Consider the following 21,064-nt stretch of genomic DNA (forward strand, 5'->3'; position numbering starts at 1 on the left):
GTCAGTGAGGGGAAGCCATGAGACAAGGGAAACAGGAGTCTCTAGTTCAGGGGAGAGGGGACCAAGGCCTCGAATGGTGGTGGGGGGAGAGAGGCAGTAGAAATGGAAATGGACAGTCATGTAGGAGAGATTTTTTAAAAGATCTAGTTTCTTCAAGGGGCTGTAGGGTTTTCCCACAGGAAAGGATTCTTAGGTGGCCAGCGAGGATTCCCACTATTCCATCCCAGAAGACTAGTCTTATTAAAGTTCATTCCACAATGTGTCTCTGGAAAGTTTACTCACCTTGCATTGGGCCCTGAGTTACTTCTGGTCTGCAGGTCTCCCTGGCCCACCCGAGGGCTATTGAAGGTCACCCAGGGTCTGTATTGACCTTGAGTCTGGGTCGGTTGTGGAAACAGCCTGTTTGCCTCCAGCCTCAAGGTCAAGTGTGGAACTAGACCTTGGGAAAGAAGGGGAGAAGTGCAGGGTACACTGCCTGGACACGCCTCCACATCCACTTTCGGGAACTTTTCTTGTTGATGTTGGGCAGCCATTCACCCTTGACCTTCTCTGCTAGCTTTATTGCTTTATCGTCCACAGGTCAAATGGATGATGTACTGGATTATATTTGCACTTTTCACCACAGCAGAGACCTTCACTGACATCTTCCTTTGTTGGTAAGTACTCCAAGAATTGGGACTTTCGAAGGGAAGGTGTTGCCTAGTGTCAGGGGACAGGTGGGGGTCTACAGGCAGTCTTGAACCTTTCTGCAGAACAGACGAGCAGGGGCAGGGGTTTTAACTGAGTTGTTTTTAATAAATTATTCTATGAAGTTGTTCTTCAAAGAAATATTTATTCAGTGAGCTTATAAGAGCAGGTTTCATTCTTAAATGGTATAATTGTGGACAAGATAAACACAATTCCTCAATTAATGGAGTTGGTAAAGAAGAGTTCATACATTTAAAAAAAGAAGAATGAAAAAGTACACAAGATATGAATTTCCCTCCCACAGTATTCATTCCCACTGTAGCTACTATTCATAGTTATATATGCTTTACTTTAAAAAAGTTTGTGTATACATACATATACACATCAGCATAAACATTTATATTTTTAATGGCCATATAGAATTCCATGGTATAGATGGGCCATGATTTATTTGATAAATCCCTTTTTGATGGACAGTTTTTTTCTCTTATAAACAATGAAGCTGTTACAGCAATGGAGCAGGTGAGAATCATAAGCCAGTTCTGTGTGTTGATGTATCTTTTTAGGTGAAAGAGGCTGTGATTAATATCTAGTATCCTGTTTCTTTTTGAAGAGACTGAGTTGGTCTGTGTACATGTGAACACATACTAAAAGTCATGTGGAAAATACCCATCAGTTAACCAGGGTTATTTTCACAACTTGGGATCGTGCGGTTGGTTCCACATTTGCTATGTTGTGTGAATGTTTTACCATGTTCAGACATCATCAGAAAAAAATAATAGGTATTTCTGTTTTGGAGAAAGAAGTCCTTACCCAGGAAGGATCAGTGTGAACTTGCCCTCCAGTTCCACTTGCCCTCGTTGTCTGAGGCCAAGGACCAGACCTGAACACCACTTCTCTGAACCCTCTTTTGGGCCAGTGACCTTAGTACGTAGTTTTCCCCTGAAGGAGCCTGGGTTCATCTCCACTGGGAGAAATAGATGTCTCGGTCACTGTGGCCTTGGGATTACCTAATTTAACATATGCTTGTGCCCTTCCCCCGCCCCCCCGCATTGTCCTGCACCCAGATAAACAACTGACTGGGGATGGGGCTGAGTCTCTAGGAGCAGAGAAGGGGCTCTGCTGAGCCATCCTTTGTCTTTCCCAGGCTCCGGAGCCAGCCCCATCTTATGCAGAGCTGCATTGGGGTGTCCCCTCTGTGTCCCAGGGAGGTGAGGGTAACGGGCCAGGGCCAGGCAGGACTATGTAGTCGGTGGAAGGGCATGGCCAGCTCCTGTCCTCCGCCTTTCCCTCTTAATGGTGTTCCCGTCTGGTGCCGGGTAGCCTCCTGCTGTCTTCCTGTTCCTTTTCATGAACATCACGGGGAATCGTGTTTATCTTAGGAGCTCTTTCCCAGGAATATCGATATTTCAGTCTTGCTGCTTTTGGCTAAATGGAAATCCTGTCTGATGATGGATGTGCCCCTTCCTGGTGGCTGAAATATGTCCTTATCTGCATTCCTGAAATGTTAGAGTTGATACCTAGTAAGCGCTCGACAACCATTTGCGGAGTTGATTTGATTTTTATTTTGGGAGGTGTATTGGCTTTCTATTTTTGCTATAACAAACTGCCACACATTTAGCAGTGTAAAACAAGAGAAATTTGTTATTTCATAGTTTCTGTGAGTTAGAAGCCCAGGTAGAATCAACCAAGTCCTCCACTCAGGACCTCACAAGGCCAAAACCAGGGTGTGGGCCCACCGGCACTCTCACCAGCAGGCTCTGGGGGAGACTCCGCTTCAAGGCCTATTTACGTTGTTGGCAGAATCCAGTTCCTTGTGGTCATAAGACTGGGGTCCCCATTCCTTGACGTGTGCCACCCCCTTCATCTTCAAGCCAACAGTGTCATGTTGAGTTCTCCTGCTTTGAATGTCTGTCATCTGCAACTAGTCAGAGAGAGATCTTGGCTCTTGTTTTTAAGAGTTATGTGATTAGATTAGGCCTATCCCAATAATCCAATATAATCTCCCTATTTTAAAGTCATCTGATGAGTAATCTTTTTTTTCTGATGAGTAATCTTAATGATACCTGTAAAATCCCTTTTGCCTTGTTAAGAGAACTTGTTTATGGGAGTACCGCAGGAATGAGAAGGTCATAGGACCAAAAACCTGCCCGTTACAGGAGGGTATCTGATACCTGGCATATTTGGACATGTACCCAGGTTGGGTAGAGTCACCCTCTCTTCCTGATCCCTGTGGAGGCCTCGTCCGGTCCCTCTTAGCCAGACCTGTTCACGCAGTTTCTGGGTGGGAAGCAAGGGCCCCTTGCCCCTCCCCTGGTGCCCCAAGCTTCACTTCTGCAGGGAAGGGGTTCCTTGGGAACCTTTCCTCCTTGCTGTGACCCACAGCCTCATCATGCCTGACTCTTGCTTGCTCTTTTTCTGCCAGTCTGCGGAGCTACAGATCACAGTTTTCTTTTGGGACAGTCCTCCCTCTCTTTCCTCCCTCTCTCCCTGGGAGTGGGCACAGGACAGGACTCTCAGACAGGCAGAACCCTGTGTTCCTTCCAGCAATGTGGACACCAGCTCAGCAGCCCCAATCTCTATAATAACAAAAAAAAAAAGAAGAGTGTCTGTCCTAACATGGACTTTCTGGCTTCCTAGAAATATCGTTAACTTTTGTTCATGTCCAGGATTATAGAGCGCCCCTCATGTTTTTTCCTCTCTTTCCCTGATCCCCTTCCCCCCTTCTCACCCCGCTCCTAGGGCAGTGCCCTCTTCATAGTAGTTGACTTTTAAAAAGCATTCTGTCTTCATGAAAACAGCAATTGTGTATGGTCACAGAAGAGGCAGGATGGTGGCTTGTTTCACAATTTGTGCAGGTGATTTCATTTAGTTTTTAAAAAAGTATATAAAATACTGCATGCACATGGCAAGATAAAATTGAAATGCACTAGAAGTCTGTCCTCTCAGTATCCCTCCCCAGAAATACCACTGTTAAAAGTTACCTGTATTACTTGTATTTTTGACAGTTTCATCTCTTGTCCAGCCCTCTTAGAGAACATTTACCCCTCTGCGGCAAAGGGGTGATGTTGGCAGGGTGGGGAGACAACAGCTGCCCCGGGCAGCCCCAGGCAGGGCCTGTGCCTCCAAAGCTGCGGGGGAGATGTGGTGGGAGCACCTGGCCTTCTCTCCTCACACCTGACGGGTCAGGCCATTCAAGGCATGTCCTCCCAGAATGAGCAGGGTCCTTCTCCACTTCTCGGGTGAAGGCTGGGATGTGGTAAGTGGGCTGGAAGAAGACGTGGTTGGTGGTGATTTTGTCGGTAGGGCCAAGAGACCCCAAGGCCTCTTGGGAAACATAGGGTGTGAGTGGTTCAGCCCTGAGATCCTAATGATCCACGTGGGACAAGGGCCGGATCCTGGTGTGATGATTCCAGGGGCAGTTTGAAATAATCCCCAGAGGATCCTGTTCAGTGTGTGTGTGTGTGTGTGTGTGTGTGTGTGTGTGTGCGGTGGGGGAGGGGGCAGGGAGCTAAGGACAAGAGGGGAGTATAGAAAGCTCCTGTGTGTGCATGGGGGTGTGAAGGGACTCACACACACCCACATGATGGTATTTCTTAGCCCCAGTCTACTTCTGGAACGATGCCCAAGCAACTGGTGATGCATTTGCTTTTGGAAAGGGGCTAGAGGTCTGAGATGGGAAGGAGACTCTTTGTTGTATGTGTTTCAGACATTTAGAATTTTTAAACTGTATGAATCCATTACCCACTTTATTATTTTTTTACATAATCAATGGAAGAGCGCAGTGGGACAGATCCTCTTGGGGTTATCTGTGTGTCTTGTGTGGGTGACTGAGTTCACCAGAGTCATTTGCTTTCCCCTCCGTTCCTTCAGCCCCTTCTCTCTGGCTGTGAAACATTAAACGATCCTGACATGGAAGTGCCCTCTAGTTGCTGAGGAGCATTCAGGAAGATCCTGCTGGAGGCAGAAGGCAATGGGAGTCCTTGATGAGGAGAGGGGTGGTTTGAGCCCCTTTTGGGGAGCCCAGTTGGGGTCTGTGTGACAGTTAAAGGCTCTGTGGGGACCTGCTGGAAGTTTCCTTTGTATCGGGGAGGGTGCCTGGCAGGAATTCACTTTTCTGATTCCTCAGTCCAGCGGAAGTATCATTTTCCTCAGAGCATCGTGTTTTAAAGGCTCCCAGGATTTGTTGAATCAAGTGTGGTAAGACACTCAGATACACTAGTGGCTGTCACACAGGAAGAAGTTGGTCATACCCACGGATCCCTAGGGACAGAGGACCGCAGCACCACATGGGGACAGAGGTAGGAAATGTGGGGAAGAGCCCATATTACTGTTTCCATGAAAGGGATGGGCAAGCAGGCTTATTATTGGCTAGGTTTAGGATTGAACAATTTCGGTGGGCTCTGGAGTGTAGGAGTTGTCCCTGCTTGTCTGACACCTGACCCTGGAATAATTAGGGCAGGTGGGTAGTGGCCCAGAGAGTGAGAGCCCAATAAAGGAGTCAGTTAGGCATGGTTCATACACATCAGGGCAGCCGAATGAGGTTGCTCAGGTTTTTCATACCACAAGCTATCTGGCTCAAGGGAGAGTGGGGCTGTGACTCTGATCTGGCTTCTGGGGTCTGCGGGGTTATGGATGAGACGAGAGAATTTCACACGGACTACTGACTCCTGTGGAAGAAAAGGGATGACACGGTAACTGTCTCAAGGGGAGAGCATCTTGATCCTTGTCTTGACAGGCTTTTATTGGGTTCAATTTGCACAGGAATATAGGGTGTATATGCAAAGCTCATCGATCACTGTCATGCAGAAATGATTAAACAATAGATAACATTCAAAGAACTCTGAGGGCTTATTCTGAGTCAGGGTCAGATAGTTAAAGGGTCATAAAACTTTGGGGAACAAACTCACTTCCTGCTTGGACCCTTATTGTCTCGGACACCGGCCCGCAGTGTCCGCAGCATTATAGATGAGATACAAGACAAATTCACATGGACTACCAAGTCCTGTGGAGGAAAAGGGACAGCACAGTTACTCTCTCAAGGGGAGAGTGCCCTGACCCTTGCCTCAACAGGTTTTGATTGGCTTTCAATTTGCACAATTTACTTACAGGTAAAGCCAGTAAGGATCAGATAGTAAGGACCAAACAATAGATAACATACAAAGAACTACCAGGGCTTATTCTGAGTCAGGGTCAGTTGGCTAAAGGGCTACAAAACTTTGGGAAACAAACTCATTTCCTGCTCAGACCCTTATCATTTAATTGAGAGCATTCTTAGCAAAGCAGGTTTCACAGGATTCCTTCTTAGACCTGATAACCCTGGGGAACCTGCCCTTTCCAGCACAGGGCTGCACCACCCTCCGTTATTGTTTCAGGCTTAAGTCAGGCAGAGGAAGTAAGGCAGCCAAGAGATTAGGAGACTTCTCACAGACAGAATGAGGACTTAGGCTATGTCACAGCCGAGGGGCGAGGGTCCATCACCCCCTTTTTCTGTAGCCCCCCAAGTCCTTCCCTGAGGGCCCCTTCCAGACCCTGCCTGCCTTAGGTCATCCCTCTTTTGCAGAATCTTACCCGTCATTGGCTAACCAGTCATCCACTCGAGGCCAAGCAGGGTAAAGAGAAAGGGGGCAGAGGTGGTGCCCCTAGAAGGAAGATAAGCTTTGTCTCCTAAGTGGCTTATGGTCCCAAGGTCCTTTACTCAGCCTTAGCCTTGGGGGATTACAGCTTCTGAAACCAGGCAGGACAGTTCCCAACAGGGCTGCAATTCAGTAGAGCCCGTTTGTAGTGGGTGTGCTTGAAGCACGGCACCCAGCTGATAGGCTGGCTTTCTCTAGTACGTTCAAAGGCACCTCATGGGTTAGTAGAGGGCCATTATAGCCCTTGTTTCGGGTTGCTGTTCTATCTTATTTGCGAATATTTGCTTACTCTCTCTTTCCCTGACTGCACTCAGTTCCAATGATGTCTGGATCTTGTCTGCATTTCCCACTAGAGTGGGAGCTCTATGAGGTTTCAGGTTTCAGGTCTTTGCCCAGACTGTCTCCTCAGTGCTCAGCACAAGCACTTGTAGGTCCTGGCAGGTGTTGATGGGGTGAGCAAGTGAATGGTAGGCAGGCAGGACCCAAACTCCAGATTGTATGTGACCTGTGCCCCCAACTCTTCTTTCCTTGGTACCTAAAGGATAAGCTCTGTTTGCCTGCAGTTGACTTGAGTAGGGTGAGTAGCATCTTCCCTCCTGTCCCTGCCTCTTTGGGGGCTGAGAAGACACAAGAAGGGGGGAGGCTTTTATTCTCATAAGAGAGTCTTTGTCTGCCTCACCCTGTGGTATATCCTCCGGGTGCTTGTAAGAGTGAATGGCTGGATATGTGGCACAGGGGCCTGAGTCTGCAGGCTGCGGCGGGAGCACAAGCTCCAACCTGAAGGAGTGCAGCCCAGCAGGAAGAGCCTGTAGTTGTCAGGCGTGGCCCTGGGGAGACTGCTGGACAGAACCTGGGTTCCTGACTTTCAGAAGAGGCCCGGGGCTTGAGCCGTGCGCGCACGTGTGCACACGTGTGCACATTCCTTCCTGGGTGGGGAAAGGAGGAGGCAGGGGCCTTGCGGCCCTGTGCAGGCAGGACAGGTGTCTGTGCCGGGTCTCATCCTTCCTGGGCCCAGGGTGGTGCTGCCAAGAACCTAATGGGAATGTGTATTTCTCATCTCTCTCCAGGTTTCCGTTCTATTATGAACTAAAAATAGCATTTGTAGCCTGGCTGCTATCTCCCTACACAAAAGGCTCCAGCCTCCTATACAGGAAGTTTGTACACCCCACGCTGTCTTCAAAAGAAAAGGTAATTTATACAGCTCTGCCTATCATGCCTTCCAAGTGAGTGAAGTTTAAAAAGTAATAAATACTTTTTATTACTTTTACTTCACTCAGGTTACTTTATTGCAGGAGACCCTTGATTGGTTATTTGTCCCCAACAAATTGCTCCTTCTAGTCTTTTTTTAAACTCTATTTTCTTACATATTTAGAAATAGTCGTGAAGTTCTTAAAAAGATATTATTTGTCATTTTTTATTGTAAGACATTTTGATAAATTGAAATAAAAGACAGAAGAAATTCACTCATAATTCAACTCCCCAAACCAAATTTCCTTCCTTCTGTCTTGCTCAGTCCCTGTCCTGTTGCAGGTGTGATTTACACAGACAATTGACTAAGCACTGAGAAATTAAATAACTTGAACTGACTAGGCAGCTACAAAAGAGACTGGAATATTTTAAATTTCCAGTACAGTGTTTGCTTTATTGTTCAGTGGTAAAATGTATACTATCAATAAAATGTGTGTTATTTTGGTACTTGTCACTTGGTAAGTATTAATAAGAATAATCATAATAATTTGTTTCATGAGCTTTACATTTTGTGTTTGTTTTGCTTCAAAGTGCTTCACAAACATCCTTTAAATAAAAATATAGATTTGTCTAATGCCAGAGATGGAAAAAAAAAAAAGACAGGGAGAAATTGCAGGAAAGGATCAATAATAACCAAGAATTCAAGTAAGAACTGTAACATATCTTTTGAAAATAAACTTAACTTGGGCCCTGGCTGGCGTAGCTCAGTGGATTGAGCGCAGGCTGTGAACCAAAGTGTCGCAGGTTTGATTCCCAGTCAGGGTACATGCCTGCGTTGCAGGCCATGACCCCCAGCAACCGCACATTGATGTTTCTCTCTCTATCTCTCTCTCTCCCTTCCCTCTCTAAAAATAAATAAATAAAATCTTTAAAAAAAAGAAAGAAACTTAATTCTAAGCTACTTATGAAATAATGTCACTATAACAATTTTTAAAAACGATTTTATTTATTTACTTTTAGAGAGAGAGGAAGGGAGCAAGAAGGAGAGTGAGAGAAACATCAATTTATGTGAGATTGGTTGCTTCTTATATGCCTCCAACTGGGGACCTGGCCCATTACCCAGGCATGTGCCCTGTCTGGGAATCGAACCAGCAACCCTTTGCTTCACAGGCCAGCACTCAATCCACAGAGCCAGACCAGCTATGGCTATAAAATGTTTTGTTTAACATCTCCACTGAACCTAATTTGTGAAATTTGCTTTCAATGGATTGTACTATTTTTAAAATATTTCATACAGTAATGAATGCAAAATTCATGAAAATAAACATTAACTCTGTCTTACTAATTTGTCTGATAACTTCTCTTTTCATTCATACCAGTCTGTGTAACCTTTCTTTAAATAAAATTGTAAGTGTGCCAAAAAAAAATCAAGAACTAAAAAAAAAACAAAACCACCCAAACAAGAAAACATAAATACAGTGTTTGTATTCTGAGATCATTAACATGTTTGCATGTAATTCATTTTTTTTAAGATTTTATTTTATTTATTTTTAGAGAGGGAAAGGGAGGGAGAAAAAGAGGGTGAGAAACATCAATGTGTGGTTGCCTTTTACGCTGCCCTGGGCCCCCACCCCCACCCCGCCCCAACTAAGGACATGGCCCAAAACCCAGGCATGTGAGGAATTGAACCAGTGAGGGTCAGTTTTGAGGAATGATGATCCCTTTGTTGATCTGGTTATCAAATCCCTATTCTTCCTACCTTCCTTTCCTCAAAGGCCGTGCTCACCCTGAATCCACCACTCTAATTTCCATCCAAGTGGAGGTGGCTGACCCTTAAGAACTGTCAAGACTCACTCCCAGAATCAGTTAGGGGTCACTGCAAACTTGGGGAAGCTTAAACAAGGGATGAGCAGGGGTTGACTGTCCCACCTGGCACCTCAAAGCAGAGGAAATGCACCAGTGTGCTAAACTTAAAAGGAGACTGAGGCCAGAGGTCATTGTCTGACTGAACTCTGAAATGAGCTGCTGTGATTACACAACAGCTGTCATGTACAACAGAACAACCAAAAACAAACCAACCAATGAAAAGAATAAGGCAGAGTTGATTCAGACTTGAATTTAAGCAAGTATTGTACTTGTCTTTAGTCCTCGAAGGCAACCTCCATTCTCTTTCCCACCTTACTGTTACCTTGTGGCATGATGCTGGGTCGTGACCTCTGATTTCTGCTTTTATTTCATTACCTACAAAATGATCTCCCTTATCAACAAAAATAACGCACATCTCTTTCTGTACCCTAATCCCTCTCATCGATAGGCACATGGGGAGGTATTTGGGTGTAGTATGAAATAGCGATACAATAATGGAGTTTTGGAGCTGCAAGGGCCCAACCACTGGAGAGAAGGAAGATCACAATGGTTCTCACTTATGGAAACCAGCCACTGTGTCAGATACTTGACTGGAAATGACCTCACATAACCCTCACTGAGCTCCTGAGTTAGGTGCTATCACTGCCCCCATTTCCAGAAGACAGAACTGTGTGAAGAGGCTAAGTAGTTGCCAAGGCCTGACAGCTGTTGGTGGCAAGTCTGAGGTTAGACACTTTACTTTTGGCATTCTCTGCACCCCAGAGTCCTTCAGTGTCTTAGAGAGTGGCTGTGTGCAGACTGGAAGGAGTGTCCACATCTGGGACCCTGGAAGCCTCCCTGGAATGTTAGAGGGCCATAGGAAGAATCCTTAAGTGTTGCTTGAAGAAAACCTTCCTTGGCCTGTGAGTTGCTGTCTTCACAAAACTCCCATTTCCATTCTCCTGTACCTCCTCTGTCTTTCCCCTCCCCACCAGTGTACACGCACCCAAGGTGCCTATGACTTTGGTCCCAGTGAGAATCAGTGACTGGGCAAGGTGCCAAGCCCAGACCTCTGGAGAACGGAGAAAGAACAGAGATCTACCCGAACCTTCCAATTCAGTGTGTCTCTTTTCCCTTTAACAGGAAATCGACGATTGCCTGGTCCAAGCAAAAGACCGAAGTTATGATGCCCTTGTGCACTTTGGGAAACGGGGCTTGAATGTGGCGGCCACAGCAGCGGTCATGGCTGCCTCCAAGGTACGGTGCTGGGCCCTGACCACCATGGCCGTGTGAGTGTCTCGGTCCCTCCAGCCTGCCCTGCTCATCCCCCATGCAACTTGCACAGGACACACTAAGGACCAATCAGTGGTTCTTCATCCTTGTTTGAGTCCCTTTGAAAATCTGATGGAAACATGGTGAATCTTGTGCCTGGACAATTGCGTGTGCCTGGACAATTGCGTGTGCCTGTGTGTGCACACACACAATGTGTGCAATGTTAAGAGGTTCCCAGAGTCCCTGAAGCTCAACTGTGAGTCCTAGTTTAACATCCTCTAAATTATTTGGAGCTTAGGCCTAGGACAAATGGAGGAGGGAAGGGGTGGGAGGGAGAGCATTTCTGCAGCTTCCCAGGTGAGTGGCCCAAGAGGTACAGGGAAGGACCTGGGCTCCCAGAGAAAGCTGAGTGGCTCAAACACGGAGGGCAGTGCTATGTGTAACAGCAGCAACTATGGGAGGAGAGGCTTTGAAGAACACTGGTCCGGTGGGATATTGTGATGTTAGCTTTACTTCTCTTTTCCTCCCAGCCCCGTTCACAGGTCCTGCCTGTTCCTTCTTAGTTTCTTCTCATATCACATGCTCCTTGTTGTGTCAGTTTCTCATTATGTGCTCTGCCTTGTAAAATTAAATCGGTAGATGTTTACTCAGAATAAATTCAGCAGATTGGCCTAGTTTTCCTGGTGACTACCCCTTGCCCAAATCCACATGTGGAGTGGGGCTTTTCAGGAGCTAGGGGTGGAGGAGAGGCAGTTTCCCTAATGTTTGGGAAATGCTGTAGTTTTGAGGTGAATTGGGTTAGCAAAGGGGAGCTGTAAGTCCTGGGTGGCCTGTGAGGGTTTACAGGCAAAAGGAGGTGGAGCTGTGAAAGGGTTTGGAAGAGGGCAATTAACAGAGATCCTGGTGCTTATGGGCTTTGGGAGGGTGATGTGGTGGAGGGTGCTGACAGCATGGATCAGGGCACTGAGCTGGATTTTCTGCGCCCTGAACCAGGGTGAAGCACATTAGCAACAATTCTGGTAGAAAGATTCAGCACCCAGGGCTGAGTGTCTATTTGAAAAGCACCTTCCATCTGAAGTCAAGGAGTTCTGCAAACATGGGCTGGGAGACAGAGCAAAGGGGAGGATTCCTATTTCAGAGAAGAACCAGCTCCTTCTGTAATGCAGAACCTCTTACAGCTGGTACCTGGAGAGGCCTTGCCCACCTCAGTGCAATAGCTGCTAGCAAGGTGATGGGCTCCAGTGAGTGTCTTTGGAGGGGACATTCTGCTTTGGTGTCCCAAAGAGGTGTAGCAGGATTTACAAAGAGCAGTGAATTCCAAGATCCTTCTGTATGAGATGCAACCATTTCATGCTTTTATTTTTAAGCTGAAAGAAAAGAGAACTCAGAATCGCTAAATTCTGAATTCATCAGGCCAGTTTTACAATATAAAGCTACAGAAACCTTCCCTCTGCCCCTCTCCTGACCCCATCTCCTCTGCTTCTGAAGCCTGACAGAAGATGGGTTACTGCTCTTTACTCAGCTCAGTCATAGAGCGTAAGTGTGGTGTATTTATCAGGGTGGCTCAATACGGTCACCTGTCCACCTAGCCATGTGTCTATAAATTTTATTCTGGTGGTAATTTTGTAGGGCCATCCATTGCCAGGTCTGCCTCAAGCTGGAGCCCCTGGGGTCCTGCTGCCATCTTGGCCAGTCACCCCCCGACCCCACTCTGACCCCCTGGGGAAGCCCAGGAGCCCAGACCCCTCCAGCTGGGCACCTGCAACTGAGTAAACCTGAGGGAAGCTGCAGACGTCTGAAACTTGCCTCAGGAAATAACATCTCAATAGTTCTTTCTAGAAGCACTAAAGTAGTGAGGGATGCCTACTTCCTGATGAATTGGGTTTCGGATGAGAAAATTTTCTGCCTTTGAGGAACTTTGCTTTTCCTCTATAAATATATCTTGAGAGAAGAAACAGATCTTCTCTTCCAAAAATAATGCCCTTTATTTTTGAAACAGATATGTACTAAAGAAGAAGAAATAAACTCCAGTTTGGCTGAGGGGTAAATCAGAGGTTTCCATAGCAACAGTGGATCACCCCAGGCAGGGGCCAATGTGTCCAAATCCGGTTTATATGTCCTTACCACCTGGGAAGCTTTGTTTTCTGTTTTTCAGTAGGTTCTCAGATGTGCTGAATCAGAATCTCAGGCAGCTGGCTCATAAATCTCTATTTTTAACAAGTTCCCCAGATGATTTTTAAATAGCCAGCTCTGTCTGGGTTCCTGCTTGAGGCCTGCATTCAGAACCATAAGTGCACAGATGATTAGGGTTCAAACATTAACTTCTTTAACATCCCTGGGATATGCACACTTTACTCCTTAGAGACATCAACCTTGAGAATGAGAAAGCTGAGCCTGAACAACCTTGTTGATTACTCCAGGAGAACATAAGAGCAATTTTGTGGAAAAAAAAAAGACACCTGCCAAGTCACCTATGACTAGGGTGACATATGACCTAATGTCCAAACCAGGACACATCTGAGAGTGAAAGGGGCGCTGTCATAATTTTGATGGGACTACAGGTACAGCTAGGTCTGTCTCAAGCAAGCTGGGTTGATTGATGGTCACCCTACTCATGGCTCTTGGACCCTGCCTGGCTCTTTCCAGAAAACACCTTCAACTCACAAATCAGTTCTCACTCTAAATAAGTAATATTTTTAGCCAAATGGATTAGAGAAAGAGTGTGAGGTGACTAAAAGACTGTCTTAGCTTGAACAGATTAAAAGGAGGCTGGGATCAGGTGACTGGATGAGGGGGTCACTCCTCCCCTATGTTCTGCTTTTTTTTCTTTCATTGATGGTTCCTTAGGTGCAACCAGCTGAGCTCAACAGGACAATTTTTTTTTCTTATAACTTTGTGCCCTAAACCTTTTCCCTAAAAAGGAGGAAGAGAAGAAGAATGTTTGCAGGGTTTGGTTTTTTTTTGTATCATCATGAAGTGTGAAGAAACTTTTCAAACCATATCATTGTAGAAATATAAGTTGTTATTGATGTTAATATTATCTTAGAACTGGAAAAGCTAAAGCAAAAAAAGTTACACATGGGAAATTTCTCCTCAGGCCTCTTAACCCCCATCCCACCCCAGGTCTTCCCCACAGTCTCATCCCTGTCCCCAGGAAGTGTTGATGTACCTTTGCTTTCAGGGAAAACTGTGGTGTCCTCCCTGGGGACACACTTCTCTGCACCTTCTCGGAGGCAGGACTGCGTCCTTGCTAGGCCTTGGCTGTTAATTATACCCAGAGGGAAGATGGAGCCGCGGAACTTGTTAAGACTAGAACTGGAAATCTCTCTCCCTTTGAGAAAAATAATGCTCTGGAAATTAATTCATCAAGCAAACCACATTTTCACACAAAAAAAACGTAGTGAAACAAATTGATCAAAAATTTAAAAACCATGAGATTTCCAGGCCACCTTGTTCCCCTTGGAACTTGAACCACATACTGGGTCTATTTCATCTGCCCAAGTCTCAGCCCTGGTTAAACCGACCTTACTTTTCATGTGTCTTGTAACTTGAAAATAATGCTGTGCTCCTGTCCCTGGGGATCCTGTCTCCAGAGCAGGTGCAGTGGGACCAAGCCTGTCAGTCAGGTCGCCTGTTTCAGGCTGCAGCTCTGAGGAAAGCAGGCATCCTGTGAGCGAGGGGTTCTTCTTCCCCAGAGAGTGTGTGGGTTCCCCCAGAATCTCATATTTCCCATTGGAGCGTCAGCTTCTGCAGATGAGGGGCTCTGGACTCTTTTCCTTTTTCCTTAGAAAAAACAAACAAACAAACAAACAAACAAACAGTGCTGACTTGTTAAGTGTTTTACACACATGGCTTCTTGTTAAACCTTGTCGATTGATCTGAAGAATCAACCTTCCTGATTTCTCCAATCCCGCTCTGTTCAGTATGGTAACCACTTGCCATCTCTGGCTATTTGCATTTAAATTAGTTAAAGTTAAGTAACTCTAAAATTCAGTTTCTTGGGATACAGACGCATTTCAGGTCCTCAGCAGGCACCACTGCTGGTGGCTTGTCCAGGTACAGACATTTCCATCTTCACAGATGCTTCTCTCCAGCGGCAGCGCTCGGGCCAAGCCCTCTCTGTTAAGCCTCTGGGCTTGTTCTCTCCCCTTCACCTGCAGTGCTCTGTCTGGATCCTCGCTTATCCTCTCAGCACTTTGGGGCCTCTGCTTATGAGGTTCACTAGGAAAACGGGGGGATGGGAACTCAGCCTATAGCATCACCTGTGGCGTAGCTTTCATTTCTTCATCCTGCCCTGTGGTCTGGTGCTGCTTTCTTGCACCAGACCCCTTGACCTGACTTGGCCAGCAAAACTCAGGCACTTTGCCTGCACTTATGGTCAGCAGCCACCAGGGGGAGTCAAGTCTTGGTTGCAGCCCTAGCATCTGAACAGCTAGTTAGTTCTACAGGGAGATCAATTACTGTGTTTACTCACTCATTTTTAAAAATGTTTTTTAAATTTTATTTTTAGAGAGAGGAGAAGGGAGGGATGAAAGAGAGGAAGAGAAGCATCTATGTGAGAGAGAACATCAATCAGTTGCCTTTCATACAGGTCCTAAGCCAGGGACTGAACCTTTAACCCAGGCATGTGTCCTGTCTGGGCATCAAACTAGTGACCTTTTGCTTTGCAGGACAATGCGCAACCCACTGAGCCACACAGGTCAGGGCTTCTCACTCATTTTTTAAATTTACACTTAATTTTACTTCAAAAATAAAACAAACTACAAAACAGTTCAGCATAGTTAAAAATTAAGAAGTCCTCACCCTCTTATCCTTCTCGCTTATCCTTCACTGCTTAATCTGAACCTCTTATTGAATAAAACACCTCCATCAAACCACCATGGAACTTTATTTTTGGAAGCTTGTTCTGGGTAGTTCACAAGCATAGTGATTTGAGGCTTCTGAGCCTCAAATTGCCCTTGTCTTTGTTTCTTCCTAGCAAAAACCTACCTGTTTACAGTTAATCAGAGGGCAAGCACTGGTTTTCTTTTTACAAAACCTCCCTCATGCTTAGAAGGCATTGTCAAGGAAGAAGAGAAGACTGCTGTCCCCTCCACATCTCTGTGTCTCACTTACGGGCTTCGCTCCATCCTGTCGCTGAACCCAAGTGGCCAAGGACTACAAGAAGCCTCATGCTTGTCTCCTTACCCATCCAGGGAACATTTTCCAGCCACTGTGCTAGCTTACAAGTTAACCTTCTTCTATTTTAGCTGAAGGCTGTGTGGCATAACATTAATATATGGAATTCACCACAGCAACTGGTTTTAAACATGAAGGTTATCTAAACTGTTATGAACAGCCTGCTGAAAAAGTTGGGATATATCCCCCACCCTCTGATCTCCCACACAAATGAGCATACCCCCAGATTAGCTTTCTAAACCATGTGGGGGCAGAACCAAGCGAGACTTTTGACCAGTGCGGTTCTGCCACACTCACCTTTGTCATTCTGTGTCACCTCATTCTGCATCCCTTTCCCCTAAATGTTTCTGTTTGGAATGTTACCATACCTCACTCCATTTAGCAGGTGGGTAGGTGGATGAAAACACCAGCCTCAGCACCACAAGCAGCTGAAGAGGGCAGACTGGAACTCAGAGCTGCTGGTCTGACATTACCTGCCCCCTCCATTCCATGCTTACTTGTGCAGATGATACACAGCCGTACGCATCAAGAGTCCTAGTGCACAGAGAGACCAGCCTGCCTGACCTCAGAGAAAAGCCTGGTTGAGCCTAGGGGGTCTGAGAGGGCATTTTTAGGATCCTGCATGCTGGGGAAGAGCTGTTTCTTGGCTGTGATGATGCAGCAACTTCCTGGTCACCTCCTCCTTCCTGACTCTTCTCTTTTGCTTGCTCTCTTCTTCCTCCCCTCGCTGCCTGAGTGTTGTGTGGGATTTCTCCCCTTGCTCTCCTCTCCCTCCCTGGGCCATCTCCTTTCCCTCACCCTCAGCTGTCACCTGCCGCTTCTCCTTCCTCCTGCTTACTCTTCCGGTCCTGCCCATTTGACATCCCTTCCCTTCTTCCTCGAGTCTTCTCTTCACCGTCCCTTCTAACTTGGACTATTGTAGTAGCTCCCAGGCGGGCGGCTGCCCCTCTCCCTCCCCTTTGAGCCTGAGCAATCATACCCTGATCCCAGCCTTCCTCTCTTGTTTCTTCTTACCTTTTTATTCTTGTACTGTACCCACAGCACCACTGTGCACTACTTCTAGAATTTTCCCTTTCCTGTTCACGTTGCTCCTTCATCTGCCCCCATTTCTGCCTGTTAGAAATTCTGTTCACCCTTCCAGGTCAAATGTTGCTGCCTCTGCAGAACCCCCCAATTCCAGGTGGAATGGGTCTCTCATGCTTTTGTCATTCACATGCATGTTCATATCATCCCCAGGAGGTGTCAGTGAGTGTTAAAGGAATGAAGGACTGTCACATATATCTTTAGCAGTCCTGGCCCATAGAGTAATACTTAGCATCAAGTGGCTTTGGAGATAAGTAGAGTGGGGTTATAATTCCCAGCTCTCCCACTTGCTTATGCATCTCTGGGAGCCTCAGCTTCTTCACTTGCAAAATGGGTGTGGCATTGGCACCTACCACAAAACAGTTATGAGACAATACACGTAGAGAGTTCATAGGATCTAGAGCTCATACTAAAAGATTAATAAAGGTTCCCTGTCACTCACTTCTGCTCATGTTGGTTTGGTCTCCGAGGCTGACCGGGGTCTTTTCTTCACTGTAGGACAGAATAAAAGAAACAAGTTAGACGCTGCCATTGGGCAGGTATTTATGGTTCCGATTCTTCTGCAGAGGCAGCTGGGCTTCCCACCTTTGTGGGTCTCTGCCCTCCCCTCTTGTCTGGTGCTCGCCCTGCCTATGCTGTGTCTCCTGGGCAAGCCACCCTCCTGCCCTGGGCTTGTATCCCTCTCATCTCTGGGCTCTGAGCCCAACTTTCCAAACAGCTGCTCCTTTCTCTTCAGCCTGGAAGTGAATGGGTCCCTGTGGGGCAGGTTGCCGTGTGTGGGCACCTGCCCTACTCCTTCCCCCTTTTGTCCCCCTCCTTCTCCAGGAGGGAGGACTGTCTAACCACCATGGATTGCTAGTGTAGGAAGAGACCTCAGATATGGCATCACTGTAGCCACTTGCTTCACAGGGGAGGACACTGAGGCCCAGGTGTTGTGTAAGGTCACACAGCTGAACTGGGGTCAGAGTGAGACTTTCTAGTTTGCAGTCCAGCATCCCTTGCATCACTCCTAGCACCCCCAGGCCCTGAGGCCCCATGGTGAGTGCCTGAAAAATGACGGTCTGCCATGGAGAATTTGAGAGTCAGACACTGCCCTGGTACTTTTAAGGTTGGCTGCCTGCCCTTCTGACCATTTTATATCAGATACCTCTAGGAGTTAAGGAGGTGCATTAATATGCAAAGCCAGCCAGCAAATGCTGCCATGGCAGGCTCCCTCTTTGCCTTGAGACAAGCCTGGGGCCCCACATTCATGCAGGAAGTGGTACATACCAGGTGAAAGAATTTGGATCACATGTACATGTTACCACGAGATAGAGCTTCTTTATCACTTAGGATAATGTGGGCACATTTGTAAATAAACATAACCGTAGTTCCACTTTTCACTAACAGCTGAACAAATTTGTCCTGTGGATAACCCCCAGTCCCATCCTTTCTTTCTTCCCACTGCCTCTTTCCAACAGGCTTCTTGTGCCACCGTGCCCTGCAAGGAAGAGAGGTGTGCTAGCACACTAACCTCTCCTCGGGGCCCTCACCTCTCTAAGGAGGAATCATGGAGCAGGAGAAGCTCCAGCTGAGACAATTCATCTCAGCAGTGGACTTGTATGTGCAAGGGCAGTGACAGCTGCTGTGTGTGGAGGGCCTCCCTGACCCGGAAATACTTTCCCCTGGGTACTGGCCTGACTCAGATGGCCAGGCCCTGATCTGGGTGACAGGGACTTGACTCATCCATGCTTTATCATTATTCAACACATCCGTCTCTCAGCCCCCAGCCCCTGCTGCTCAGCTCAGCAGCCACCTCCTGATGCCACAGATCCATCCTGTTTCAAACCAGAGCACCAAACTAGACTTCCCTCAATGGTTAATGTTTGTTTCTGCATTATCATCTCCCATTAAGGGCAATTCCCAGAAGGGAGGCTAGGAAATACAGTCTTTTTTTCCAGACGTGCATGGGCCCAGCTGCAAGCTGAGGAAGGAAGAGAGAGCAGGTGTGGGGCCAGTGCTTGGTGTATGCCATGCAGTCCGTCCATGTTCTGACTATTCAAAGATCTTGCCTCCTTCACATTGCTCTCTACTCAAAACCGTCACTGGAGCTCTCATCAAAGTTCATGTGTAGGCAACTCAAGTACACGCATTCCAGGCTTATCTCTTGTTACCCTCCGGTGCCAGAACCTCTCCCAGACCTGTTCTGTCCATTTCCCAAGCGTGCCTCAGGTTCTGCACACTCATGTGTGGCCCAAACCCTCACAGGCACAGCATTCTTCCCCCTTCTTTCTGGTGACGCAGTCCTTGCCTTGTTCAAGTCGGAGCCCCCTGCACCGAGGTGGGGGGCTTTTGGTCGATGGTGCTGTCTCTCCCTCCTGTGGATTTCTGTCACACACTGTGTCATCATTGTCATTTGCCGCCTTGTGTGCATTTACATCTTGACACCCCCGCTAGACTGTGAGCTCCTTGGGAGCAGGAACCGTATGGTGTTTCGTGTTCATCTTTGTTCCTCTGCAGGACTTTGCACAGCGCTTTGTAAACATGACTGTTTGTTGTGAATGGATGAGAGAATGAATGAATGGAGAATTGTGTGAGTGTGGGAGGCAAGGGCAGCATGGCTCCCTTCAACCCCGCTCTGTAGGCTTGGTGCCCACGGCATTTTTTTCTCTTCCCCTTTATCAGGTGGCTCGACTCTTTCATTTTGTCTTCTCTTGGGACCTCAGCGAAGGGCAGGTAACCCCGTTGAGAGGTGTGACTAACTCCAAACTGATTCGGTGGGGTAGAGAGGCTGGCTGCCCCCACCGCCCACCGGTGCGTGGTCCGGATCAGAGCCAGGTGCTCCCCTGCTGACACCTGTGTGCGTGCGTGTGCGTTCACTCCAGAGCCGGCTCCCACTTCACCGCCCTTCTGGAGCCTCTTACTGTATTAATTTGGCAGCACCTAACTGACTTGTTTTTTTTTCTTTCTTTCTTTGTTTGATGCCTGGAAAATGAATTCAGTTTGATGGTTGACGCTGTGGTGGGGAGCACTCCTGTCTCTTTCTCTCTTGTTTGTGAATGACGCTGCGTCACAAACAAGGCCCCGCCCCATCCGGCATGTTGTGAGGAGCCTGCCTGGCACCGCTGCGGGGCGCGTGGGGCTGCGGCGGGAACTTGGTCAGGGGGGCGGCTGCACCGGGGCCTCAGCGGAAGCACTAACTGTTTCTGAACTACTAGTGGGAAATGTGGCCATGCCGGGGCTTTGCTGTCAATTGCCTGCCACACTAAAGCGTTTTGTCTTATTCTCAGTGTCCTCAGTTGGGGGTTAGATGTGCCAGAGGTCAGACGGGCTCCAAAGCGTGCCTGCGGCAGCCTTCCCCTGAGGCTCGATGTGTCCCTTCTGGGGGAGAGGGCCTCCTCCAGGGCTCACAGCCAGGCTGACGGCTGTGTTGAGTCCGGGCTTCATGGGCCATGGAGCAGGCATTCTGTTAGTGCTAAATTGTTTCCCTTGGAGTACCAGGTTATTAAAGGTCTGGGGTTTCCTGAACACACCTCCCTCCCCTGACCAGGAAAATATCAAAACATACAGACTTTTCTGTGTGCTGGCTCAGATTAATAGAAAATTTAGTGACCCAGTTTACCTCTAGAAGTCCAATTTTCTAAGAGTTTTACCTAGGAAAAAAGATGAAAATAATCAGGAATGTCATTGCTGTTGTCCCCAAGATACGTCTGTGGAATTCCTGTGGTTCTGTGGCGCATGGCTGAGAGAACCATGTTGTGTTGCCAGGCCCAGAAGGCCACAAACAGCATGCAAACAAGCAGTCACAGCAAAGCTGGGTGCACAGTGCTTGCAGCACCGCGGGGACCGGAGAGCGAGAGTCCTACAGCACAGGCAGGTGATGGGCTTCTACTCGAGGCTGAGGATGTCTGCCTTTCCTGCCCTGTGGTGCTAGGCTGCGAAGGGGCTCTTCCAGGGAGGGTGCTGAGGACAGTGCTGACCTGTGCCTCGATGGCCCCAGGGGCAGGTGCTCAGGCGGACCAAAGTAGACCTTACTTCCTGAAACGGCCCCAAACTTCTTAGCTTTTTCTGTGGCTCATATTCTAAATTCAATCTTGACTAGAGAGGAAATTGATATAAAACATTTAAAAACACACGCCAAAATTTTTTCACCCTTTGTCAGAGTTACCTTGGGAGGCCCGGCGTGTGTTCTAGAG

General features: G+C 47.4%; 1 protein-coding gene across 4 annotated transcripts in view; it reads left to right on the plus strand.

The window, feature by feature from the left end:
- REEP1 (receptor accessory protein 1) overlaps positions 1-21,064 on the plus strand; it is a 111,352-nt gene that overhangs the window by 66,231 nt on the left and 24,057 nt on the right. For 2 of the 4 annotated variants that reach the window (XM_045827399.1, XM_045827404.1), the window contains exons 3-6: positions 580-656; positions 7,391-7,511; positions 10,500-10,613; positions 19,554-19,706. In XM_045827399.1, the coding sequence (XP_045683355.1) occupies positions 580-656; positions 7,391-7,511; positions 10,500-10,613; positions 19,554-19,706 (465 nt within the window). The remainder of the gene's footprint in view (positions 1-579; positions 657-7,390; positions 7,512-10,499; positions 10,614-19,553; positions 19,707-21,064) is intronic. The other 2 variants (XM_045827400.1, XM_045827401.1) reach the window with 2 other exon arrangements.

This window comes from Phyllostomus hastatus, unplaced genomic scaffold, assembly GCF_019186645.2.
Source record: "Phyllostomus hastatus isolate PE091 unplaced genomic scaffold, TTU_PhHast_1.1 phas_scaffold_78, whole genome shotgun sequence".
Taxonomy (NCBI): Eukaryota; Metazoa; Chordata; class Mammalia; order Chiroptera; family Phyllostomidae; genus Phyllostomus; species Phyllostomus hastatus.